The sequence below is a fragment of the Exserohilum turcica genome (genome assembly GCF_000359705.1).
Source record: "Exserohilum turcica Et28A unplaced genomic scaffold SETTUscaffold_2, whole genome shotgun sequence".
In the NCBI taxonomy this organism is placed as follows: Eukaryota; Fungi; Ascomycota; class Dothideomycetes; order Pleosporales; family Pleosporaceae; genus Exserohilum; species Exserohilum turcicum.
In genome coordinates, this window is record NW_007360025.1 from 1,499,641 (window position 1) to 1,525,057 (window position 25,417).

Consider the following 25,417-nt stretch of genomic DNA (forward strand, 5'->3'; position numbering starts at 1 on the left):
GGGCAGAAACCAGCTCCCTGTCTGGAACCCTGCATTCACTTTTTGGAATCTTCAATATTCACTCAAAGACGTGGCACTTGGTAAAGGCAGAGATTGAAAATACCCCGCTAGGTGTTCAAGACGCTACGGGAATTCGAGAGATGGCTTCAGCTGGCCGAAGAACACACTACGAACCGCCATGGGGCAACGCGAGTATCATTGGAGTAGCTGGTAGTTCAGGCTCGGGCAAAACATCTCTGGCAATGGCTATTGTCGCCTCGCTGAACCTGCCCTGGGTAGTCATCTTATCTATGGTTCGTTCCAGTCTTGTACAGTGGGTCACGTGCTCCAGCCAGCTAAGGGACACTGCATGTAGGATTCGTTCTACAAGCCCCTCACGCCCCAGCAATCGGCAGCGGCTTTCCGTAACGAGTTCGACTTTGATTCCCCGAACGCCATAGACTTCGATATCCTCGTGGACCGCCTGAAAGACATCAAGAATGGCAAGGTGGCCGAGGTGCCCATCTACTCGTTCCAGAAGCACGCCCGCCTCCCCAAGACCACAACAATCTACTCCCCACATGTCATTATTCTAGAGGGCATATTCGCCCTGCACGACCCCCGGGTACTCGAGCTCCTGGACCTCAAGATCTTCGCAGAAGCCGATGCCGATTTGTGTCTCTCAAGACGTCTGGTGCGAGACGTGAAAGAGCGTGGCCGTGATATCGAGGGCTGCATCAAACAGTGGTTTTCCTTCGTCAAGCCAAACTATTACAAATACGTGGCTCCGCAACGAGAAATTGCTGATCTCATCGTCCCTAGAGGTATTGAGAACAAGGTTGCCATTACCATGGTGAGCAACCAGGTTCGCCAAACGCTGCAGAGTAAAAGCGTACAGCACCAGACAGAACTCCGACGGCTAGGCAAGATTGCCGAGGACCGCCCACTCAGCGAGAATGCCATTGTGCTCAAGCAAACCAACCAGGTCAGGGGCATGCATACGTTGCTGCTGAACCCAGAGACATCGAGAGAAGACTTTGTCTTTTACTTTGATCGCATGGTGGCCTTGCTTGTCGAGACGGCAGCCGACTTTTTGCCTTTTGTGTCGTATGAGGTCACCACGCCCCAGAACACCACGTACAAAGGATTGAAGAAGAATGCAGATGTCAGTGCCGTGGTCGTTTTGCGGGGCGGCAGTGCCTTTGAGACAGGCCTGCGACGAACCATTCCTGATTGCAGGACAGGAAGATTGTTGATCCAGACAAACTACCGAACCGGAGAGCCAGAGCTGCATTTCCGAGCCCTGTCCACAGACATTGCCGAGCACGGCTTGGTTCTGGTCCTGGATCCCCAGTTCTCCACAGGCGCGGCGGCGCTCATGGCCGTCAGGGTGCTCGTCGATCACGGGGTGCCGGAGCACAAGATAGTCTTTGTGACATATACTGCAGGAAAGGTTGGGCTGAACAGGGTCCTCAGCGTGTTCCCCGATATTAGGATTGTGGTGGCAAGACTGGGGACCGATGAGGAAGCGCGATGGGTTGAAACCAAGTATCTCGGTTGCTGAAGCAGCAACACAAGCATGTGACCACGCATTTGTCGAAATTTCGCATTGTTACGCCCGGACATAACTTGACGCCGTGCTAGAATGTACATAGCCAAGATATCTTTATCCGAACACCGTGTCTATTGCCAACGCCGACAAATGCAAGGCTAGCGTTGAACAACAACAACAACGCTTCTCTATGTAAAATGGGTATCAGAGGAAGTACTCCGTCGTCACTTCTTTTCCTTGCTGCTGCTGCTGCTCAGCTCGGTGGACATCGTTATCCGGGCTGGCATCGAAGACGTTGAAGAAGCGTTCGCCCGTGTCGCTGACTTCTAGCACACTGGCCATGTTGCCGCACCGATAGCAGTAGTTTGGTGCGCTCCAAACAGTACTCAGCCTGTCGTCGTAGAGAATCTGGTAGCCCTCTTGGCACAGCTGATGCGCTCGCAAAATGTGCGACATGGAGTTGACTTCCAGGAACTTCCTGACCACCTGAGCCCCGAATGTATAACCTGCGCCTCGAGGGCTGAGAGAGAACTCGTCTCTCTCAGGATCGGGATCGCTCCACACGAGATCGGCCATGGGCCCTTCATGAGGTATTTCTCGGAAACGGTCGATGATTTTGATCTGGTCGATCGAGTGTATCGAGGGCGACAGGCCGCCGTGTACGCAGAAGATTTGGTCGTTGATGACAACAGAGAGGGTCAAAAAGTCAAACATGTCGGTGAAGTAGTGCCAGACGTTGGCGTTGCCGTATTTGCGAGAGCATTCTGTGTAGAAGCCGTACGACTGCGTGACGCCGCGAGACTCGTGGTTACCACGGATGAGGTGGACGCGGTGCGGATAGCGCAATTTCAGGCACACGAGGAGCGATATGGTTTCGACGGAAAACAGGCCGCGATCGACATAGTCGCCTGGTGACGGTCAGTCGTGCGCCTCGAGGTCGCGTGCCACACAGACGACTACTTACCCAGGAAGAGGTAGTTGGTGTCCGGGCAAGGCCCACCAATCTTGAATATCTCCATCATATCAAAGAACTGGCCGTGGATGTCGCCGACAACCGTCACGGGCGCTCTGATGTGCACCACATTGCTCTCCTTCATGAGCAGCTCCTTGGTCTTTGCACATATTGCCTCGACGACGGGCTCGGCGAGCAGCTCCTTCTTGGACAGGCGGGATATGCATTCATCCAGGTCCACGCTGGCTGCAAAGTGTCAGTATGCGTGCTTGCGAGGACTGGCGCCGACTGACGTACACGGTAGACCGGGCATGATGGCGTTTCTGGCGTGTGTGGGACTTGCAGCATCCGCGGCTCAGCTCAGGGTATTGAGTCTATACTGGTCGCGAGCGAGTGCCTGTACCGTACAATCATCCTCAGAGGCGCATCGGGAGGCGCTACGCGAGCGATGGCGCAAAGCGAGCGACGTAAGATTTGGGATGGGGGGCAACATGTGCGGTGCTCCCTCTAGGGCGCGGAGGCATCCCACTTGATGGCCCAAGCGCCCAAAAAACGTGACTACGCTTCAGATTTCCTCTCCATGTAACGTCGGCCTGCCAATGCTTCGCAAAACTATGAGGCTCCCGGCTCTCCAGCACCAACCCTCGCTTACTCTGTCGCAGCTGTTGTGCCCCATTGGTCTGGGAGAATACTCCTTTGCAGCACTCGCAATTCGTCATCCGTCTCCTTTTGTGCTCTCCATACCTACTTCCAAAGCGTTTCCTCACATCAGCGCCCAGGCTTGTTTCCCTCTCCGTGTCCACTCCCTTACTCGTCGCCCACCTCGCAGTGTAGCCTCCTAGAACCCGCAACTCACACACACCCCAAGGTACTTTGAATTGGCCGCCCCTCTATGAGCTTGGGCTTCCCTTTTGTCCTGGCTCGTGCGCTCCATCGGACCAAATTTCGAGACGCGCGCCTCATACTTACTTCAAGAACTCTCTCGCACATCGCAGCCTACGCCACCCAACAGCAGGCAGTCACCAACCGCCATTAGTGTTTCTTTTAAAATTCGATCCCGTGGTGCCTGGCGTGGATCTCAAATCTTAGACTACTCGTCGGGGTGGCATGTCTTGGAACGGGCCCGTAGGGGGTGCGGCGCCTTTCCAGCAGCAACCATATGCAAACGGCCCACCCCCGTATGGCCAGCAGCCGCCCTATCAATATGGACAACAACCAGGAAAACACCCGGGATATGGTCAGTATCAGCCAGGACCCGCCTATCCATCCACTGGTCCCCCTCACCGCGCTCCACATGGCCAGTAGGTCTCACTTTCATTATCAATATGCTGCTGCTCACGTGCTCGTTTGGCATCTGGGTTTTCGGCGCTAGCCACTCGTTCTAACTCCCGTGCAGGCCGCCAAAAAAGAAGGGAAACCCAATAATCACCCGATATCCTCCTCCTCCGGGGTATCGTGGACCGGCGCAGCCTCAGGGCCCTTTTGGTGCTAACAAATTTGCCAACTCGTACAAGTCGGCGCAGTCAGGGGTCCCGCCATCGTCAGCTGCTGCAAACTACGCGCAACAGAGCTACGCTGCTCCTGCTGCAAGTCAGGGCTACGGCCAACAAGCCCCTGGGTTTGGACAGCCATTTTCCCCGACGCAGAACAGCCACCAGTGGCCGCAGTTTGGTTATCCTCCAAAGTCGAGCTACTCGCAAGCTTCCAGTCATCCATCTGCCCAGGCCTATGCTCCTGCTCAAAACAGCTACCCAGGCTATGCATCGCAATCTGCTGCTGTTGATCCTAGCCATCCGACATATGGCAAAAGCGGGGCATGGTCGCAGCAGCACGCGCAGGCATCCTACCAGCCAAACCAGCAAAGTTCTTTCAATGGGCCGCCTCACAGCCAGGCTATGATAGATCCCGAGGCAACACCCACTCCGGCGACTGCTCATCTCAACACATCTCAATCGTCTCAGCAACCCGTTCAACCTACTAGCGGCATGAGTGATGGGGGTGCGAGCGAGAAGCCACAGTTGTATTTGGCCTGGGACGATTGGGATTTTGACTTTGACGGCGCAATCTGGCCCAAGAGCAATGAGCCCGTCGATCCCGCCCTAAGTCTTGGGGTCATCATCTGGCACCCTGCCAAGCAAGTGACTCGTGCATTACCATCAACCTTTGCTGAGGCCGAAGAAGAAGCATTGAAGCCGACACCCGAGAAACTGGATAATGGCGATTCGGTGTCCATGTACTTTACAGCTGACAATTCGCATGAAGCCTTTTTAAATGTCCGGCAAACCGACGAGTGGGAGACGATCCAAGACGATCCTGTTTTCGTTGTGTTTACAGACGAAGACATGCAAAACAATCTCGTCACGCTAGAAGACTGCATCGCGCAGCGAGATCGACCTGATGAGCCCGACGAGGTAGATATGCATGATGGGGACATGGAGATGCGCGATGCCACATGGGACATTATGGATAATCTTGAACAAGCTCTTAGTACTAACCACGGAAGTGCAGCGTCCAGCACAGCGAAGCATGAGGCACCATCTCCACCGCGAGGGAGTCAAGAGGATATCCTTGCCAAATTAGGCGTAACCGGCGCCCCAAAGCCCCCATCGAACGAGCCAATACCAGTACCTTATTGTTTGTCTGAGACTAAAGAATCATCGCCGGTTGACGAGAAGCCATCAGCTACCCCTTCCTCTGCTCCGGCCCGGGACTCTGTACCACCAATCCAACGGGCGCACTCATACGGTGGCTATCGTAATAGTGGACCGGGCTCTGCGCCTTCTCGACCATACGGCTCTATGTCAGCAGCAACCAATTCTCGGCCGCCTCCGCCTCGAGAAGATCGGCGATACGATGCCTGGAATGCACCTCCACGCAATGGGCAGAGCTTTGACAGCACCAGGGGAAGTCCCGCGCGCTCTGAAGGAAGCAATCGAACCATGGCTGGTTCTGATTTCGAACCGGGAAACCAAGGTGATGGGACACCACAGGATGCGCCTGCTGTATCGTCCCTTGAGCGAAGCGATAGCTCGTTTTCCCGGAAGAGAAGCTATGAAGACGCTGATCAAGAGCATGCAAGACTGCGACAGCAGGAAGATCATAGCAAGCGGAAGAGGCGTTCCCAAGTCGATGCCGCCTACAGGTAAGATTGTATAATATGGATGCGGAATCATCTCGCTTGTGTCAGAGCCTTACTCGTCTTGCAGTCGTCGCTGAACGCCGATTCACGAGCCCAACGCCTTGGACCCGCGCACCTTTTACCTTTGATTCAGCAGACGTCAAGTCAAGTTTTTTTTATGCCATTTCTTCTCACGATAGAGTCAGTTCTTTGCTGTCGCTTTTACAAAATACGGCCGTGCTCATGACCTACAAGAGCGTCTTTACCTTGTCATTTCTCATACGTCAAAATCGTTCACATGCTGCTATTTATTGCTTTCCATTCTCAAGGAACGAGGCCATTCACTTTTTATCAGAGTTCCATCTCAAAAGCTGGTCAATTGTGTGTACCAGAATGGGCCATTACCGAAGCTGCGTGTATCAGCATTTCATGTCTGTTGTGCAAGTTGCTTCATCACGGCTTTGTCAGATTTATCTTTATTGTTCTTATCATTCTTATTATTGTTTCTTCCTTTATTCATTTCCAAGATGCCTATTTCAACCTCATCTTCATAAAAATTGATATTCAATTTCATTTGACCCAGCGATGCCAGCATGGAGCAGCGGGATTTCCAACTCCGGTATCTTCTTGTCACACAAAAGTCTGGTCAGTCTACTAGATGTTATATCGATTCTCTTTTCCGGTCTTTGGAGTCTATTATCGTTATACGGTCTGTGTTCCTTGTTTCTTTTCTCTTCTTCAGTCACAGCCAGGTCAAAAGTGTTTCTTGCATCAAGATTGAGACACTTGCTTCCGTTGCAGCAAGCGCCTTCTCCAACGATGATCAGGTGCTTGATACATGGGAGCGAGCAATGGAGCGATATGGGCATGAGGGAGTATTATGCATGCATGTCAGATTCTCCGGGTACGGTCTGTCTGCGCAGCAGGATGATGCCAGAAGCATATTCCAATATTGTCGCAATGAAGAATGCTTGCAAGTTTGCTGTAGGCGGCGCTGGACTTTGCGACGATCAGCATGCAGAGCGCTTTGAGCAGTTGTGATTCAACCATATATGGCTGCTGTCTGAACGATGAATGTTTCTAACAAATAGTAGTCAGTATACGTTTAATGAAAGCTCTTTGGACAGTTTAGTAAGGGTAAGTGAAATAATACACCAGCAGCATAGTTTTACAGGTTCCTCACATGTGCTGGATTGATCAGCTGCAGGCGTGCTCAACTTGGAATCTTCAGTAGTGGATACAGGAAGGATATGTAGAAAGTAGCTTGTGTTGGATAAATAATCAAGTATATTAGAAATCAATAGAAGACCGGAAGCTAGACCAAATGTACATGGATACAACACAGCATTGGGGCTATTCCGGGCGAGTCCGTGCACTGGATGGCTAAGCCACAGCCAAGCCACAAGGTGCGTCATCTGATCAAGTGTTTCATACCTTGCGCGCAGGCAACCGTCTGCCACGACAACCTTCGACTCGATTGCGCCGACACTCGATATACCCTATACTCACAGTACAACCACTCGAGACGCAGAACTCGCTACCATGTGCGGCTCCGACTGCTTCTTGATGCTTCTCAGCGTCCTGGTACGTTTGCGGCGCCCCTCCGCTGCCGCCGAAGCAGAGACGGAAGGATTGTCGACGACGACTTGGGGCTTTGACATGCTAACACAACGAATAGTTCCCACCCGTAGGCGTGTGGGTCAAGAAGGGCCTCTGTAGCGCCGAATCTCTGATCAACCTTGCGCTTTGCTGTCTCGGGTTCCTTCCAGGCCTTCTGCACGCCTGGTACGTGATCCTCCAGAACCCAGATCCATACGACGCCTACCAGCCAGTTCCGGATCGCGAATATGGCAACAGCAGCAACGGCAGAGTCACGTACTATGTCGTCTCGCACGAGCAAGGCGCGGGGCGACCAGCGAATTACGGCACTGTGGCGGCTCAGCCAAGTAATGGACAGTTCCCGGGCCAGCAGAGCGGTGTGACGAACAGCTTTGCACCGCCTCAAGGACACAAGGCGGCGAAGAACAGCGCGCCTGCTCCGAGTGCGTCAGCGCCAGCACCTCAGGGTGGCGAGGGCAGCTCCAGTCAGCCCGAGGGGCCACCTCCGACGTATGCCGATGTCATCAAGGGCGACCACAAGGTGCAGGACTAGTAAGAGGGGGAGGTTGGCACTTCCAAGAGGAAGATATTTTTTGCGCAGTGTGATGGATTCAGAATTATGGATTGGGGCTATGGCGTTGAAGGGACATGGGGTATTAGCGCAAGGGCCTGCAGCATGGGAAACACTGGTTGTATGGACGCGATAGGCGCGGAACGGTAATGGGCAGGTCGAGACAAGAGGGTGTTGGATGCCCACCACCTAGTGTTTGTGTAATGTAAAACATGTTTGGCAGTCCAATGCATACGTCATTGCGCGAAAGCTTGCACTTGGACTTGGACTCGGCTCCGCGGGGATGGCTATAAGCAGGCACATGCACATGCAGATGGATAGCACTAGATGTAGGTGTAGAGTAGGCATAGGTAGGGTAGGTGGGTAGTGTAGAGCCCCACCAGCGAATCCGGGGGCAGGGCAGGGCGGGGGTTGCACCGTTTCAAAGAAGAAAACGGGCGAATCAGACGCGCCCCTGCCGACCTCAGCCACGTACGTAGGGCGCGGCATGGATTCGGCCAAATGCGCAGCCAATGGCGCGAGGCCGGCCCGGCACAGGTGCGTGTGCTGTGCCCGCCGTCATCCATGGCTTGGGCCAGACATTGCCTGTTTGGGCATGCAGGGCGAACATGTCTACGCAGACTTGGATATCAATATTGCAACACGCCTTGCTGGGCATGCCGAGCGAGGGCGGCGATGTTTCTTGCACCGGGGGGGTGTGTGTGTATGTTGGAGGTCCGTGGCACCATGGCGGTCGCACGCACACATGACACGCTTCGCGCTGCTGGTGTAGTCCATTATGTACAAGTATGACACGCTTCGCGCAGCCGGTGTAGTGTATCTTGTATGGCATGTGTGCCAGGTAGCAAGTGCAAGTGCAGGCACTCGGGTTGCAGCGCGACGGAAAGCAACCAAGATGGCTGGACGATATGACTTGCAGCGGAACGGCCAATGGAGAGATGCGGATGGGCTGCCGCGGGGAACCCCAAAAGAAAGGCCCTGCGTCATGTGCCCAGCGCGGCCAAGGCGACCAAGGGCTGGCTTGGGAGAGGCCTTGGAAGGCTTGAACGCGATGACGTTGAGCTTCGCCTGCCTGCTGCTATTGCCACCATCGCCGCGCTACCCACCTGGCCCATCTCTAGACTGTGGCTGAAGCTGCGAGAGCCCTCTTCATTCGCGAACCATGTCTTTCATCAGCCACACGGCGCCTGACTGTGCGCTGTCACCGCGTCCAACCAAGGCCACACCAGGGCCACTTAATTAACCCCCGTTGGTCCCTTTTCTCTCCCCTTCCCATCTCCCTTCACCGGCCTCGTATTCGCAGGGCATCCCATACCTCATCCCACCCCCGTCGCCATCTCACCTCAACTTTCCCTCCAATTGCTTGGCGTCCGTGACACTACGCTGCCCTCCGCGCCTGCTTTTAATAATCCTCCGCGTCTGCCATCGTTGTTGCCCCCCCCCCCCCCCAGGCCGCTCGTTCTGATCCTCGATCAGGTCAGCAAAAGCAGACTAATGCGTAAGCAGACTCGCCCTCCCTGGCCCTCACCCACATCCCCGCTGACCCAAGACCTCCCTGCAGATACCGTGCGAAGACATGCGCATCGTGTTGCGTCGCAACATGGCAGCCATGGCGCCAACAACTACAACCCGTTTGCCCGCCAGCGCTCTCGCGATGCGCACCATGATGTCGAGAACCAAATGCACAGGACGCGATCAGAAGCTAATGCGACCATGACCATTGAAGAGCAACGACGAATGGAAACGAGGGATTCTGAAAAGGAGTTTGCAATGCCCGGCCACCACAACACGGAGCCTGCCCCTTCATCACAAACATACGCTAGTGCTTCAACAGCCGTGCCAAAATCGTCAGTTGACGACGACACTGCAGACGCCACCCACCAACACAAACCATCCGACGCCACCTTGAACAATGAGCACGCCGTCGGTCCCACCCGACGCGCCAAGTTCAAGGGCATATTCCGCAAAGAAAATCAAGACCAAGACAACGCCGACGACGAGGCCGAAGCCGACGACCTGTCGCTGGAGGAACGCAAAAAGAAAGCCTTCAAGAGGAAGATTCCCATTGGTGCTCAAATCCGCTTTGTGCTGTTTGGCGCTTGGATCAATGTTCTCCTTGTCATGGTCCCCGTCGGTTTCGCTGTCAATTACGCTGGCCTCGCCCCCATACCCGTCTTTGTCGTCAACTTCGTCGCCATTATTCCGCTCGCAGCCATGCTCAGCAACGCCACAGAAGAGCTGGCCATTCGCGTTGGAGAAACTCTCGGAGGACTGCTGAACGCCACTTTTGGCAACGCTGTCGAGCTCATCGTGTCCATTCAAGCCTTGATCCAGAACGAGATTGTCATTGTCAAGACTTCTTTGATCGGCAGTATGCTTTCCAACTTGCTGCTGGTCTTGGGCATGTCCTTTTTCCTCGGAGGCATCAACCGCCTGGAACAGTTTTTCAACGTGACGGTAGCTCAGACGGCGGCGTCGCTGCTTGCTCTCTGCATTGCGTCCCTCATTATTCCGACTGTGTTCCACAACACCATCGCCCAAGATGACGCAGTCGCCCACAACGGCGCTGCTGATGCCGTCAGGAACCAGGAGTTGTCTCATGGAACTGCCGTCATTCTTCTCTTTGTCTACGCTTGCTACCTTGCTTTCCAGCTAAAGACACACTCGAACATGTACAACGAGCCCAGTCAAAAGGTGCCCAAGCGCAAGTCTGGCAAGAAGGAAGAAGGCGAAGCAGCGCGCGGCATTGCAGCCATTGGCGCCGGTACTGCCGCTGCTGCTGGTGGAGGTGTCAACATGAAGACGCTGTTCAAGAACCCAAATGACGCTGAGGATGAAGACGACGAAGACGAGTTCGAGACGCCGTCGCTCTCTGTAATGGGTGCCATCATCACGCTCGCCATTTCCACCACCCTCGTCGCCTTTTGCTCTGAATTCATGGTCTCGAGTATCAGCGGTCTCACTTCGACTGGCGGCATCTCCACCACCTTTGTTGGTCTGATCCTGCTCCCCATTGTCGGCAACGCCGCCGAACACGCTACCGCCGTCACCGTCGCTATCAAGGACAAAATGGACCTATCCATTGGTGTCGCCGTCGGATCCAGCATGCAAATCGCGCTTCTCGTCTTCCCCCTCATCATCATTCTTGGCTGGATCCTCGGCAAAGACTGCATGACTCTTTACTTTGACACGTTCCAAATCGCCACTCTCTTTGTCTCGGTCTTGCTTGTCAACTACCTGATTCAAGACGGAAAGTCTCGTAAGTCTATAGCCTGTACTCTTTGTATCTCAATACAGTGACTAACAGTCTGCAGATTGGCTTGAAGGCGTCTTGCTCATGTCAAGTTATGTCATTATTGCCCTTGCAGCATGGTTCTACCCCGATCTGGAGGAGAACCAATGCTAGAATTTTTCTCCACTGTCCATCTACACATTACATCCCCCCCTCCCTTTCTCATTGTCTTTCTCTTTTCCCGTCTGTGTGTCTTCACAGTGTACATATTCGCACTCAACCACTACCACTACCATTACCACCACCGAGAGAAGAAAAAACAAACCAGGTACAGGATTGTCATGTAAGAGAAATTAAAGGTGCTCAGGGCGTTTGCAGTAATCTTATGTTTTTTTGTTCTTCTTCTTATTCTTGGACTGGACTATGCAAACACACACACACATATATATATATATATATGTAGGACTTAATCTGTTCATGGTTTCTGCGGCACATGGTCTTTTTATGCCCATCCCCCCCTTTTTTTTAGATACCCAACACTCATCTATATCTATCGGTTAGTCTATCAATCAATATATTATTCCCTAATCAACCCCTTTCGCCATCGCCAAACCACTTGTGCCTTGCCTTTTTTTTTCTTGACGGTGTGAGTGCGAGTATGAGTATGAGTACGAGTATGAGTATGAGTATGAGTATGAAATCAGTGAAGCGAAATGACATGACATGACATGTAAATATGCAAAAGGTATTTCCACAGTCTGGACATTGTGAGATTGGAACTGTGAGATTGGATGCTTGGCTGGATTATGTTGTATCTACTCTGTCGTATTCTCCTTCTTCCTGTCTTGATGTCTTGATGTCTTGATGTCTTGATGTCTTGATGTCTTCCCACGCACAATATGCATACATACGTAACGCCATAGCCCCTAGTCCTAGTTTTCGTCCGTGTACTTTATTCCACTTGGGCTGGGGTGTACTTTGTTCTACATCTGTATCCCTCTTACACTCCGCTCTGCTCCTCACATGTGTGCATTGCAACAATTACTAGCTGAATCATCTTTTTTTCCCTTATTTTACTTTGCGACTGTCTTACTTGCCCATTCCCATCTCTCTCTTACCGCTGCATTCCTTGCACCGAACTCGCGCGGTATACATGAGAGATTGTATGCGCTGGTGTGTGGTATGAGCCTTCTCACTCTCTCTCTCTCTCTCTCTCTCATCTACTCGTATTTCTACAGCCTTTTAACCACTCCGACTCCGACTTCAATCGTTTTCTCGCGGATTCGATATACAATACGTCTGGGAAGGTGATTTTGGGGTTGGGAGTTTGAGCTACTTTACCTCTACTTCTACTTCTTTTTCTCACTCTCTTTCTCTCCACTTCTGCTTCTACACCCATTCCCCCGTCTACTCAGCACGTCGCTGCCTCTGCGTCTTCCTCCCCATTCAATACACGCTTCCGTATCTACGACGCTAGACGAATCTTGCTCTTCGCTCTGCGCGCCTGCCGACTTCTCACATCGGATACATCTGCACTGTGCACGCTGTCGCGCCTATGGAACACCCCGGTGCCGAGATGCCTGAGACGGCTCTGCCGGATCGGTCTGCACTGCAGGAGGGTCAGGTTGGTGTGGGCGAGTTGAATGGGGTGGTGCAAGGGCTGGTGGCTGGGCAGGTTGGAGATGAGGGTGTAATGTATCAATTTGGTGGCGGTGGCCAGGATGCCGACGATGCTGATGACGACTCCGACGATGAAACTGTCGAGGCTGACGACGATATTGACGACAAAGATGACCTTCAAGATGCAGAAGGACATCTACTGGCGGATATCGATGGAAACTCCGACGCTCAATCACACAACCAAATCGATCCACTTGCTCCTACTAAACATCATCCACGCCACGACCCAAACTCTTTGTTTATTCCAGAAGACAGCCCATCGTCATGGAGTAGCCCTAGTGAATGGGACGATATTGCCAACGACGTCGACTGGGAGGACAATACGACTGCTAAACCAACTCGAAAGAGAAAGCGCGCTCGTGATTGCGAAGAGCAGCCCTCAGAGGACGACTTGGACGAACCTGAACAGTCAATGCAAGCTGCAGAACTGCAGAGTATGAGACAGGCCCAAGGAGATGCTCCACGGAAGAAGAAACGCGCCACTGCGCCAAAAGCAAAGGCAAAGGCAAAGGCAAAGACCACTCCCAAGGCCAGCAGAATCGAAAAGAGACGCTTAACCTTGGCCAAAAAGCAAAAGCAAAAGGGGCTAGAGCAGATGGCCAAGCAAAAGGAATCTCTCTTTAATTCCAATGTCTTTCTTCAACAGGCTGGTCCAGATGCACCGGATCAACCTACGTTTAGGTCAGCAGTCAAGAGAGACGCTTTAAGAGAACTCATCAAGAGCCTGCCACCGGAACTGAAGAAGCAGGCCACGCGAGATAAAAGCAACCTGGAGGATGCAACGAAAGAGTTCAACGGTACAGGCGAAATCCGAATTGATCCAAACAACCACCAGCTCTGGCGGCTCAAGGGATTCAAGACCCCATTAAAGTCGTATCAAGTCTTTGGCGTTGCTTTTATGCGCAAACGTGAAAACTCAAAGACACAGCCAAAAGGAGGCTTGATGGCGGACCAGATGGGACTGGGCAAGACAGTCATGATGCTAGCCAGCATGACCAACGGGCAGCGGCCAGAAAATGCTCGGAGCAGAAAACCCAAGACGACGCTGATCGTTGCCAGTCCCGCCATCCTCACGCAATGGCAGAACGAAATCGAGCAGCACAGCAACTTTGGCTGGCTGCGTTACGGCGCCGGAACACGCATCTACTCGAGCAACAACCTCAAGGTGTTGCTGGAAAACGACATTGTCCTTACCACGTACAACGAGGTCATGAGGTCGTACCCGAAAAACGATCCGCCCGCCAACTGCACGACAGCGGAGCAAAAGGAGAAGTGGTGGGAAGACACGTACGAGGAGCGCCGCGGCGTGCTGCACCGCATCAAGTTCCTGCGCATTGTCCTCGACGAAGCGCAAGCCATCAAAAACCACAAGTCGCGCACATCGCTGGCCTGCCGCGCTCTCATGGCCAAGCACAGGTGGGCGCTCAGCGGGACTCCGATCCAAAACAGCCTGGCGGAACTATATCCTTACTTTGAATTCATCGGCGTCCCCGACACGAGCGGTTTCGCCGAGTTCAAGAGCAACTTGTGCAACCCGAAGCATCCGGAGAAGATGCTGCAGCAGCTTTCCAAGTTTATGATTCGCCGGACGCACGAAGATAAGATGTTTGGGGCCCCGATTCTCAAGTTGCCCGAGGCCGGGCAGACGACGTTCTGGTGCGAGTTCAACTCGGTGGAGCGCTGCATTTATGATATTGTGTATGAGCGATTTGTGGAGCGCATTAATGCGTGGTCTAGGGATGGGATGCTGAATAAGGCTTATAGCAATATCCTCGTGTAAGCAGCGTCATACTCGTTGATTGTATTGCATGGTTGAAAACTAATCACGAGATACCAGACTGCTCTTGAGACTCCGGCAGCTAGCTGCGCATATCCTCATGCTTCAATTCGTCATGCGCGACCTCCTCGAGCAAGAAGACATTGAGCGCATCCACAACGTCGTCAATGTGCAAGCCGCCGACGGTCGAAATGGAAACACGATTGTGGCCGTGCAAAAGCAGCTTGAGCAGCTGGCCAACAAGGAAAAGAAGAAGAAGGAGCGCAGCGATTCCGAAGCAAAGGAGACCACCGAGTACGATGACTCTGACAAGGACGACGACGCAGACGAAACTCCATACTTGACGCAGCCGGAAGAAGCGACTCAGTTGGAAGCCGGCGGCGACTTTGGCCAAAGCTACAATTTCAAGCCCTATCTCAGGAGCCTGAAAACAGGCGCAAGCTGGGACACGGCACGCAAAAACGCAAAGTGCATTGAGTGCGGCGAGAACCCCATAGCGCCCATGACGACTTCGTGCGGCCACCTTTATTGCGGAACGTGCTATGAGGATGCGTGTCTCCGCAATGCTGAGCAGGGCGTTGATGTTACGCGGTGTGCAGCCTGTGGCATCATTCCTGATTACGTGCATCCGTGCGACCTGGAAGAGACGACTACAACTAGGAGCGGTAAGAAGAAGAAGGGTCGCAAGCCACCGGGAAACGAAGACATTCCGGATGACTGGCTCGATGCCGTCTGCGGCGATGTGCTGCCGTCTGCGAAGACTATTGCCATCAAGTCGCAGCTCATGAACTGGTTCAAAGACGATCCTGATGTCAAGATTATTATTTATACCCAGTTTCTTGCCATGTACGCTACCCCCTTTTGTCCTCTTACTCTGGCTGACAAAACCACAGGATTCGCATTCTGGGACACGTTTGCAAGAAGGAAGGGTGGAAAGCTGAGCAGGTGAGTGAGCCCAACAGGACAAGTCTTTGCAACGAGAGAGAGAGAGAGAGAAGACCGACTTGCTGACGAGAAGGGGTTGCTAGTATCATGGCAAGATGAGCCTGGAGGACCGCGATCAGGCGATTCGCACGTTTGCGCGGGACCCAGAATCGAGGGTTTTGCTCGCAAGTCTACAGTGTGGTGGCTGTAAGTAACATGCATCCTCTTTTTTCTTGGACATGTCGAAATCTCGACGTCATCCTTCTTTCTGGGCCTTTGGACACTAACATTACCGTATTTTAGTGGGCCTCAACCTCACCATGGCTTCCAAGGTCATCATCATTGATCCATGGTGGAACTCTGCGGCAGAGCAACAAGCGTTTTGCCGTGTCTTCCGCATTGGGCAGAAACAGGAGACCTTCATGGTGCGTCTTTGCGTGAAAGACACGGTGGATGTCAAGATTATCGGAATCCAAGCGCGCAAGGATTGGGAGATCAAACAGGTCATGGGAAGGTACGTTCACGTTTGTGTGTGTGCTGATTGCGGAGTTTTCGGGTTTCAGGCTAATCATGAGGTGTTTCCAGGAAGGATTCGCGCCGGTTGATGGAGGCGTTCGGAGAGGTGGGCAGGGACGCCAAGGGCAATCCGTACATCATCAACAGTGACACAAAGGCACGCCATGACTGGAGGGCTGGGCGTGGCGAGGATGACGAGGACGTCTCTGAGAGTTGCTAGTTGGTGTGGCTGATTTGGAGATGCGAGTAAGGCTGGCGAGTGTGTTTCCATGGACGGTTTCAGAATCGAGTGATGGTATGGGCTGCAAGACCTGGGGGCGCCATATCAGCTGGGTACCGCCATAGCAGTAGCTGTAAGTCCAAGGGATAGGTACCAAACATGCAATGGTGCTTACCGTTGCTTTTTCCATGCCGCCTGCAGTCATGAACGCATCCGTCTAGTGAGGGCGAGGGCGCGATAAGGGCCGAATGGCAGCAAATCAGAAGCAGGGCGATAAGTGGCGATAGGCCGAGGTGGTGCAGGCCGTCGTCGCGGGTCGCAACACGACGGCCATGGCGTGCTGATGGGTGGGCGCCCCTTGGCCGCCATGCAACGTCCGCGATATAGGGGAGGGGATGGAGCGAGGTCGAGGAGCGAGGAGCGAGCAGCACGCCGGCGGGCGGCTGATTAATGGCAGGCTGACCCAAGGGCCGTCGAGGCGCGCGCCCCACCATCCCCCCCACATCTTGCATCTCCGGAGAAGCTCGCAGACCTGCCATGGAGAACAACACCACGACGGCGGACGCGCAACCGCAGCCGCAACCACCCTGCGACACGCCGCCCCGGAAGGGCCGCCGGGGGAAACGCGAGGCCGGCAGCGACGATTCCAAGAAGCGGCGCTGCATTTCTTCTGCGTGCGTGCCTTGCAGGAAGCGCAAGTCCAAGGTATGTCGTGTTAGGTAACGGGAACCGCCTCGCTGCCCTTTCTCCGGCCTCTATACACCTTCTCCGGCCTCGCTCCCGCCCCAAGCCGTCGAGCATCTCGTGCGAGAGCATGCGCTAATTGCGAGGGGACAAACAGTGCGACGGCACCACGCCCGCCTGCTCGGCCTGTGCCGCCGTCTACAACACGCCGTGCATCTACGACCCCAATTCGGACCACCGCCGCAAGGGCGTCTACAAGAAGGACATTGACAACCTCAAGACGCGCAACTCGACGCTGCAGACGCTGATCCAGGCCATCCTCAACTACCCCGAAGACGCCGTCGCCGACCTCGTCCACCAGATCCGAACATGTGAGAGCTTGGACTCGGTCGCCGAGGCCATCATTGCCAAGGAGGACGGCCAGGACGACGACGACGAGCCTCTGAGCCCGGCGGCAGCCCCGGCCACGGCGCCCGCAGAGGGCAGCTTCGAGAGCCAGCTGAGCGGCAAGATGGGCGAGCTGCGTCTCGAGGACGGCTCTACACGCTACATCGGTGGCACGTCGCACCTCATCTACCTGGGCAAGGGCAACGACGCCGCCGACTCGCCCGATACGTATCCAGACGACCAGTTCCACGAGATGCAGGACCCCTTTTGCTCGTGGACAACCGTCACTTCCGACCCGGAGCTCGTCCAGCATCTGATCAGCATGTACTTTTGCTGGCACTACAGCTTCTTCACAACCCTCTCCAAGAACCTGTTCTTGCAGGAGTTTAAGCTCGGCAAACCGCTGCCTGGGTCGGCGCGGAGGAACCAGTACTGCTCGCCCCTGCTCGTCAATGCCATGCTGGCACTTGGCTGCCATTTTACGTCATGGCCTGCCGCGCGAGCCGTTCGCGATGATTCGGCGACGGCTGGTGACCATTTCTTCAAGGAAGCCAAGCGACTGATCATGGAAGATGACCTGCACGAGGTCCCGGCACTGACGACGGTACAAGCCTTGGCGCTCATGTCTGTACGGGAAGCTGGTTGCGGACGCGAGGCCAAGGGCTGGGTCTACAGTGGCATGTCCTTTCGCATGGCATGCGATCTCGGCCTCAACCTCGGTATGCATAGCAAGGACGTGATTGACGAAAAGGAAGAGGACGCGCGGAGGATCACGTTCTGGGGCTGCTTCCTGTTCGACAAGTGCTGGAGCAACTATCTCGGACGATTGCCACAACTGCCCAACACGATCCTCACGGTACCCAAGTTCGAAGTCTTTCCTGTCGAGGACGCCGAGACGTGGAGCGCAGTCACCGACTCTGGCCTCAGCCAAGCACACTCGCAGCCGAGCAGGACGCGCGCCGTGGCCCTCCAAATCTCAAAACTCTGCGAGATTTCCAGCGATCTGATGAATTCTTTCTACAACCCTATTGACATGGACAAGGTCAAGGGCAGACAGGCGGAGCTGAAGAAGCTCAGTGAGTTACACATGCGACTGGAGACTTGGAGGAGGGAGCTGCCGAAAGAGTTGGAGCCGAAAGAGGGTGGCTTGCCCCACATGCTTGTGATGCAGTGAGTACTATCCATCATCCCAATACACCCATACTAACAAGCACACAGCATGTTTTTCCAGTTGCTCTACATCCACCTCTTTCGTCCGTTCCTAAAATACAACCCCAAAAATTCACCGCTTCCTGCCAATGTTTCGCCCCGCAAGCTCTGCACACAGGCTGCTGCCATGATCTCCAAGTTGCTACGTTTGTACAAACGATCCCATGGGCTGCGGCAGATTTGCAATATATGCGTGTACATTGCGCACTCTGCGTGCACAATACATCTTCTCAATCTGCCCGACAAGAATGCAAAGCGAGACATCATCCATGGTGTCAAGCATCTCGAGGAGATAGCCGAAGGTTGGCTGTGCGCCCGACGGACGCTTGGGATCCTCAGCGTCCTCGCAAAACGGTGGAATCTAGAGATGCCGGAAGAGGCTGCTGCCGTGCTGTCTCGTACTGATGCCAAGTTTGGTCCTTGGAGCGAAGTTAGCACACCAAAAGCGAACCGCCGCGCATCCATACAGACAAGTAACCATCATCCTTCGCCCGCGGACCAGGCATCGCCAAGTCTTCAGCTGTACAGCATGAACTTGGCCAACATGACCGCTCCACAAGTCTACAGTCGAACAGCCACAGCAAACAGCTCCGTAAGCACTAATCCTTCTGCGCGCCCCTCTAGCAATCACTCTATACCTCCCTCCGACCCAAACGCCCTGGCTTACATGCGCTCCCAGCAGCATCCCACTACGCCTCAAAACTATGCTGCCTCCCTGAACGCCCCCACACCAGCCTCGACACAAGGACGCCAATCCATTGACGGCGGACGCACCACTGCCGGAAACTCGCCCAGCCAGCTTTTTGGCGGCGTCGACCAGCTACTCCGCGAAGGCCAAGACTGGATCTACCGTGACCAAACCCAACTCGCCAACGACTTTGAAAACTGGAACCCCCAAGGCGTCGAGGACATTGCAAGTTGGTTTGCCGGCACGGCGAACCCCACGGGTGCATTCCAGAGCGCCACAACTGCCCCTGTCATGGCTAGTGAGGTGGTCAACGGCGGCCCTGTCGGCGGTGTCGCTACCTCAGCCCCTGCCCCTACCCCCACCAATGGATTCCACGCCAATGGCACCTTCAACGGCAATCCCAATCCTAATCCAAATCCTAATTCTGCACCTGGGTTTGGTAGCATCGGCCTTGCTGGTATGGGTATGCCGGGGTTTACGTATGATGAACAGAGTTGGTATCAATGAAGTTTTGATTTTACCAAGATTTTCATTGCTTGCTTGCTGTGTTTGTCATTTCATGTGTTCTGGTCCCTCCCTGGGGCTGGGATTTGTATTGTACTTGATATACATCTTTTTTTTTAGTTTCATCTTGTAAAGTTTCGGTTTGGCAGCTTTTCCTCTTCTTCCTCTGCTTCTTCTTCTTCTTCTTCTTCTTCTTCTTCTTCTTCTTCTTCTGAACTCGTATACGTGGAAAAGATGTACTGCTCTTCTTCTTTTTTTTGGTTTCTGTTATATCTAGGCGTTGGAATCTTGCTCTTTTTGGAGAGGGGGTGTTTCTACTTTTGGTTAAAGAGAGAGAGAGAGAGATGATGATGATGAGGATGAGGATAGTGAAATATAAAAAGGCGTTGGCATGGGGTGGGTCTTAGGATTAGATGATGTAATGAGGTGTTTTGTGGTGTTTTGTACGTACGTATGCATGTATGTAGTAAAGAATTCAAATCAACACTATCATTGTTTCGATCGGAGTTTCAGTGAGTGATTTGGAAGGGCTTTATTTTTTTGGATTGGATTGGATAGAGAGGGATGAGGAGAGTTTGGCCTTGGGTGGCGTCGTTGTGATGGTAAGGAAGAAGATACGTGAATTACAGAGTGTGTTTGTGGTGTGGACTGCGTGGTCTGTCTGCGAGTGAGACGAGTGGAGGAGCGTTGTTGTGAAGATATTTGCATACTATTTTATGTGTATATAAGTATACATACGTGTGTGTTGTTATTCAGGCTCATACAGAGATAGACAGCGATTACGTTAAGATTCGGCTTTTTGCGGCTGCTTTTGTGGAAAGGTCGATTTGGTCTATGTGTTTGTTGGTGTGATGGGATATGTACTCACGTGATAGGGGCTTCTAAGATTGTATTTGGAATTTGTATGAGAGACGTTTAGCAGATTTTGATACTCCTTCTAATGCTAAGAGGCTCGGCAACGGCTTGTAGTGCTTTAGATTGCGTTTTTTTTGTGTCCTGATACCGGATGCAAGTGTTTTGATTGGAATCTACAGAAGGAACCGCCATGTACATTATTTGTGACTAAGTAAGCCTATTTTGGTACACGACGCATCTCATCACACAGGGCACAGCCGCCGCTCATACACGGAACAACCCCTTCCAATAATTGCGGGTATCTGCCTGAATGCCTTGCTTCATCTTCAACACACGAGAAAAAGCGTTTTTCGGCAGCAACTCTTTCCTTCAGCGCGTTTGTACACTTGGTATACCCAGATAGTGCGACACGCTGCATTCCAAGACAGCGGATTCAGCCTCGGGAGGCGCCGTGGGTGATTGGCCACGGAGCGGTGTGCATCACAGCCACACCAGGCGTTCTTCCGTCACCCTGTTGTCGCGGCTCGTATTTGTACCGCTGGCCAGCCTCATGGCCCATAGATCATCGCTCTACAATAGACTTGCGGCTTCACATCTCGCTTTCTCCGCTATTCTTCTTACCCACATATCCACCGTCATCAGTCAGCATGTCCGAAAGTTACGAGCAGTTCATTCTTCGCGATGGCGTCGAAGTCGAGGTCATGGAAGCCGACATGCGGCAGTACCTAGGGCTCCGTGCCACCATAAGACGGGGATGGGGCAGTGGAGCATATCAAGGGGAATCTGACTACCGGGTCACGACGGACCGACCCTTGACCAGCGATATGATGCAGGAACTACAGGCTAGCTTGCGTATGTTGAACTGAGTTTGAAAGAGAGAACTTAAGAGCTGGGGCTAACGGGAATGCTGTGCAGCTCAGTATCTAGGTATGGTTCTGCTTCGTGCCAATACACAGAATACAGATCCAGCGAATCCGGTGCATGAAAGCTCCCACGGGAATCTGGAAGCTACTGGGTCTTGGATACACCCGACATGGCATGCTGGTCATTTCTTTCCTGCACAACAATCCTCAATGACGACGTATTCTTCCGCATCTGTAGACCTCTCGGACTAGCAAAGCTACTCTACACAGCCATCCTCGTCTTACCCGGCACGCTATCCACAGGAATTGGAAGGATTACACCCCCCCAGGAGATTCACACCAAGCGACGAATCCCCTGTTGAGGTATCTATTGATCAGGTGATGCACAACCGCATTTCACTAACAATGGTCAAATCTAGTGGTTATCCTTGGTCACCACTGGAGGCTAGTGACCAACAATATCTCTCATTTTCTACGGGTGAACCACAAGACTACAGTAAGTTAGACAAGTTTTGTGGTTTAGCGGCTACTGACGCACTTTACACAGTACACCCAGAAGCACCTCCAACAGTCAGGCCAGAATATAGCAGCTCAACAAGAGACATACAGCATTTGGGGAGCCAGTTTGAAGGTACACCTTATTCATTTTTTACTAACCCTTCGGTTCATCTCATGGTAGGTTTCTCAGCCTTGAGAACAGTGAACACGTGAGTGCTAACTCAATCAAGCCGCAAGTTGAAGCAGTTGCACAGCGGCCAGAAATACCGCCTACCGTCATTAGTCCGCGTGCTGTAAGACACCCGGACACACCAATGTGAAATGATAGTAACTAATCATGATATAGAGAGGCTACGACGAAGGCAAAGGCATTGCCGGTATGGCTCCACCAGATGCCGATCCCCCAGAAGATATGGAGGAGACGCCACGCCACTAGACGAGTCACACGCGCCTTGTTAGAAAACAATAGCTACAAAATCTCTAAAGAACCATCCGTTTGCTCCATATTCTCATCAAAAGCCTCGATCATACGCTGGAACCTCGGTGTCTCTTCCACGAAATCCCTTGTCCTCGGGTACCAGCGCGAGCGGCACTTGTCAAAGCAAGTCTCAACACCATGGCCCGCATGTTTCACACTCAGACCCACGTTGCGCAATTTACCACTTTCAGCGTAGCTGGTGAGCAAGTCCCAGATCTCGGTGGATGCGCCCCATGTCGCAATGTGCACTACAGTGTGGCCGTTGCGCCTAGCGATATCAAGCCGCGCTTCAGAAACAACAAGGTGCTTGAATACGGGCTCGTTCCAACACAGGAGAGAAGTCATTATGAGAGTATCACCACCGCTGTCCAGAGCATCTATTTCGGATCCGTGAGAAAGGAGACATTGGATTGTTTCGACGGAGCCTCGATTGGCCGCATTGTGTAACGGCGTACACTGAGAACTACTACGCGCATTTGGATCTGCACCGCGTTTCAGCAATTCCTTGACGATATTGGCCCCGTCTGGTTTCTTATCGCTGGCGAGATGGATGGGCTGGAACCCTTGAGATGTGCTTAGAGTCAAAGAAGCCTCGGCCTCGAGGAGGCACTGGACGACACCAAGATGGCCAGTTTTGGAAGCTTTTGCTAGCGATTTCCAAGATTGGTTGTCAGGACGATTGACATCGGCGCCGTATTTAAGCAGGAGGTTTACGCTCATACAATCGCCCCGCCATGCCACCCAGAAGAGTGCTGTTCGCCCGTTCACATCAGGCGCATCGATATCGATGGGGTAGTGTTTGAGTACCATTACAAGATCGAGACACTGCAGTTCCAGGATGGTAAGGTGGAGAAGAGTAAAACATTGCTGTTCCAGGTCCTGGCTGCTCATCGAAACCTCGGGCGAGGCCTGTCCAGTACCACTGGCATTACGATCGAGATCGGAGCCGCTCAGCGCGCGGTCGACACACGGTTGCATGGCCATCCTTTTACTAATCAGCAAATCATACTGCCATGTTGGAATCAGGAGTTCATCTCACATTCCACTCTGGTCACGGAAGTACGGATCAGCTTTTTCCGCGATCAGACAATCGTAAATCTCCGTTTGGCCTTTGATTGCAGCGTACTATGGCTGTGTCAATCATCTGCTATACTTGGAAAGCTAAAGTTACTAACCTTGAGTACCGGTACATCCCGCACTCAGACATCATACGGTGACGTTTCTCATTTCGCAAGCATATTCTTCAACTCTGCAATCTTGCCTAGCTCGATAACGCTCCAAACAGGAGCGCTATTGACTATCACCCTCGGCATAAACATGTTGATGGAAGGAATCAGTCCGCTTAACGTCTCCGCTCTTACATAGACATTGAAAGCCTTCAGCATGGTCCAAGCCGGCGCGATATAGGATATCTGCAGACGCGCCGACCCGCTTCGGCGACAGTGCTTCTTGTTGCAAGGCAGGCGGTTCAGCAGCATCGACCCGTTTCCGTGAACCGTCATGCGGCCCAGTACCTGCGTGATCCACCATGGCATGCGAGACTCGGTCGTAACGTGGCATCTACAGGGGCAAAAGTTTTCGCATTCAGTTTCGTGGGAAAGACTGCCGCTGAAGGAGACGAGCGTGGCTGAGGAGTCTGAGGAGTCTGAGGAGTCTGAGGAGTCTGAGGAATTGGAGACGGCAGAGTAGAAGGAGGTGAAAGATGATCTCCGGCTTAGAACACTGCGAGGAGGCGGCGTTGCAGATGGAGGCATGGCATGGCCTGAACCCTGTAGCGACTGTAAATACACAGAGACGATTGAGCCGGCTTCAGGGGATTGCGCCGTCAGCGCTTCGACCTTCGACAAGACCATGTCGATTTTCCGCGCCGTCTGTCCTGCATGCACCCAAGTCTGGACTCCCTGCAGGACACCGAGCGCCGCATTCAGTGACGTGATCAACGCGGCCGTCTCCGCCGTCAGCTGTATGATTTGAGCTTTACGCCGCACCCAGCTTCTCTTCAACGGCTTCTTCGCATCGCCATGGCCACTCGCCACTCGCCACACTCACATGCTGGATCTTCCTGTCCAGCCGCGCAAACAGCGCAATCGCCTGCGCCACCAGCTGATTGACGTTTTCCAGACAGTCCTGGATCCGCGGCGTATACTGCTCCTCCTCGCTGATATGGCGAAGCGCGATTTCCGTGCCCCAGAGCAGCGCGCGCAGGGGGCTTCTGTCTAAGTATGGTGCCGGTTAAAGCGAGAAGGCTTACTTAGCGTGATGGGGATAAATAGTCTCTCACTTGGTTCCAGAGCCCAATGTACTCGTGGCTGCGATTCCGCAGGTCCCAGACGCGCTTGAGGCCTTGCAATGTGTTTCCCGATGCGGTCAGTACAGCGATGATGCCCGAGGCAATGGATAAAGGGTCCATTGCTCAGTCTGCCGAAGGGAGAGACAGTCGTCTTGGGGTTGGTGTTCTGATAGACTAAACTATGGCTTATCTATTTGCCCTTTTTGAATTCAGCCTGCTGCATTGAAGCGGCGGGGTTTTCCGCTATAGACGGTCCCCGAGGCTGAGGCGGCCGGACAAGGCTGAGAGGTACATGGTGGCGTTGTGCTGCGGGAGTGGTGCCACGCCATCAGCGCATCAGTGCTAGAGTTTAGGGTAGATTGAGCTGTATAGACGTTATTTTAGTACTGGTTTTATCCATGGATAGGCTTTGGTTAACTGCTGCTTTTTGTGTACTGTTGTGCGAACGTCGCGTTGTCACATGACCGTTATCCTGTGATCCTGGAAATCTAGAGAGGCCTTTCTCTAACAAAGCTGCCTGGGCTTCCGTGAAGGACAATAGATTTCATATGTATGTATGATTAGTTCGAGATAATTCGCTTCTACTCGCGTTGAAAAGCGTCAAAGATATGTTCCATCAGTATACATGTCACACCAACGGTCACCCCGTACAGCTTATGCAAGGTCAATACTCGATTGAACAGCCTTTAGTTTAGACATGCCATCTCTAAGCCTACACACATAAGAATCCCCAAAACACTAAAGATATTCCAACACTGAAGCTGATCACCGAGGTATTCAAGCCTGTACCAGCCTCATTCCCATGTCCCCCCTCACCTAACATCCAAAACTAGTCGCAAAG

General features: G+C 53.1%; 9 protein-coding genes across 9 annotated transcripts; 7 read left to right on the forward strand and 2 right to left on the reverse strand.

The window, feature by feature from the left end:
* Positions 1-140: 140 nt before the first annotated feature.
* SETTUDRAFT_88274 (uncharacterized protein) lies at positions 141-1,543 on the forward strand (the record flags this gene model as incomplete). Its single annotated transcript, XM_008027291.1, has 2 exons — positions 141-293; positions 356-1,543. The coding sequence occupies 2 exons, from the start codon at positions 141-143 to the stop codon at positions 1,541-1,543; spliced, it is 1,341 nt and encodes a 446-aa protein (XP_008025482.1).
* Positions 1,544-1,735: 192 nt separating this feature from the next.
* On the reverse strand, positions 1,736-2,796 carry SETTUDRAFT_19446 (uncharacterized protein; the record flags this gene model as incomplete). The annotated part of the gene is made up of 3 exons (XM_008026724.1): positions 1,736-2,439; positions 2,496-2,729; positions 2,781-2,796. The coding sequence occupies 3 exons, from the start codon at positions 2,794-2,796 to the stop codon at positions 1,736-1,738; spliced, it is 954 nt and encodes a 317-aa protein (XP_008024915.1).
* Positions 2,797-3,590: 794 nt separating this feature from the next.
* SETTUDRAFT_153696 (uncharacterized protein) lies at positions 3,591-5,629 on the forward strand (the record flags this gene model as incomplete). The annotated part of the gene is made up of 2 exons (XM_008027292.1): positions 3,591-3,784; positions 3,880-5,629. 2 exons carry the CDS (start codon positions 3,591-3,593, stop codon positions 5,627-5,629), a joined length of 1,944 nt encoding a protein of 647 aa, XP_008025483.1.
* Positions 5,630-7,071: 1,442 nt separating this feature from the next.
* SETTUDRAFT_163042 (uncharacterized protein) lies at positions 7,072-8,024 on the forward strand. The gene is made up of 2 exons (XM_008027293.1): positions 7,072-7,185; positions 7,280-8,024. Exons 1-2 carry the CDS (start codon positions 7,144-7,146, stop codon positions 7,751-7,753), a joined length of 516 nt encoding a protein of 171 aa, XP_008025484.1. The 5' UTR covers positions 7,072-7,143; the 3' UTR covers positions 7,754-8,024.
* A 1,241-nt stretch (positions 8,025-9,265) lies between these two features.
* SETTUDRAFT_88201 (uncharacterized protein) lies at positions 9,266-11,177 on the forward strand (the record flags this gene model as incomplete). The annotated part of the gene is made up of 2 exons (XM_008027294.1): positions 9,266-11,030; positions 11,086-11,177. The coding sequence occupies 2 exons, from the start codon at positions 9,266-9,268 to the stop codon at positions 11,175-11,177; spliced, it is 1,857 nt and encodes a 618-aa protein (XP_008025485.1).
* A 2,083-nt stretch (positions 11,178-13,260) lies between these two features.
* On the forward strand, positions 13,261-16,099 carry SETTUDRAFT_56504 (uncharacterized protein; the record flags this gene model as incomplete). Its single annotated transcript, XM_008026965.1, has 6 exons — positions 13,261-14,459; positions 14,521-15,306; positions 15,354-15,405; positions 15,489-15,591; positions 15,688-15,912; positions 15,960-16,099. Coding segments are annotated over 6 exons (2,505 nt in total), but the record flags the coding sequence as incomplete, so codon positions are not given.
* A 558-nt stretch (positions 16,100-16,657) lies between these two features.
* On the forward strand, positions 16,658-19,872 carry SETTUDRAFT_135369 (uncharacterized protein; the record flags this gene model as incomplete). The annotated part of the gene is made up of 3 exons (XM_008027295.1): positions 16,658-16,825; positions 16,962-18,361; positions 18,410-19,872. 3 exons carry the CDS (start codon positions 16,658-16,660, stop codon positions 19,593-19,595), a joined length of 2,754 nt encoding a protein of 917 aa, XP_008025486.1. The 3' UTR covers positions 19,596-19,872.
* Positions 19,873-21,094: 1,222 nt separating this feature from the next.
* SETTUDRAFT_31245 (uncharacterized protein) lies at positions 21,095-22,128 on the forward strand (the record flags this gene model as incomplete). Its single annotated transcript, XM_008026850.1, has 5 exons — positions 21,095-21,299; positions 21,363-21,544; positions 21,581-21,806; positions 21,858-21,985; positions 22,039-22,128. 5 exons carry the CDS (start codon positions 21,095-21,097, stop codon positions 22,126-22,128), a joined length of 831 nt encoding a protein of 276 aa, XP_008025041.1.
* Positions 22,129-22,679: 551 nt separating this feature from the next.
* SETTUDRAFT_115551 (uncharacterized protein) lies at positions 22,680-23,725 on the reverse strand (the record flags this gene model as incomplete). Its single annotated transcript, XM_008027296.1, has 3 exons — positions 23,462-23,725; positions 23,326-23,411; positions 22,680-23,271 (listed from the first exon to the last, which is right to left on the reverse strand). Coding segments are annotated over exons 2-3 (594 nt in total), but the record flags the coding sequence as incomplete, so codon positions are not given.
* Between the last annotated feature and the right edge of the window lie 1,692 nt (positions 23,726-25,417).

Coding starts and splice junctions, on each gene's coding strand:
- SETTUDRAFT_163042 (XM_008027293.1), top strand. CDS start 7,144: ATGTGCGGCTCCGACTGCTTCTTGATGCTTCTCAGCGTCCTG. Junction 7,186..7,279: donor TGATGCTTCTCAGCGTCCTG/GTACGTTTGCGG, acceptor CACAACGAATAG/TTCCCACCCGTAGGCGTGTG.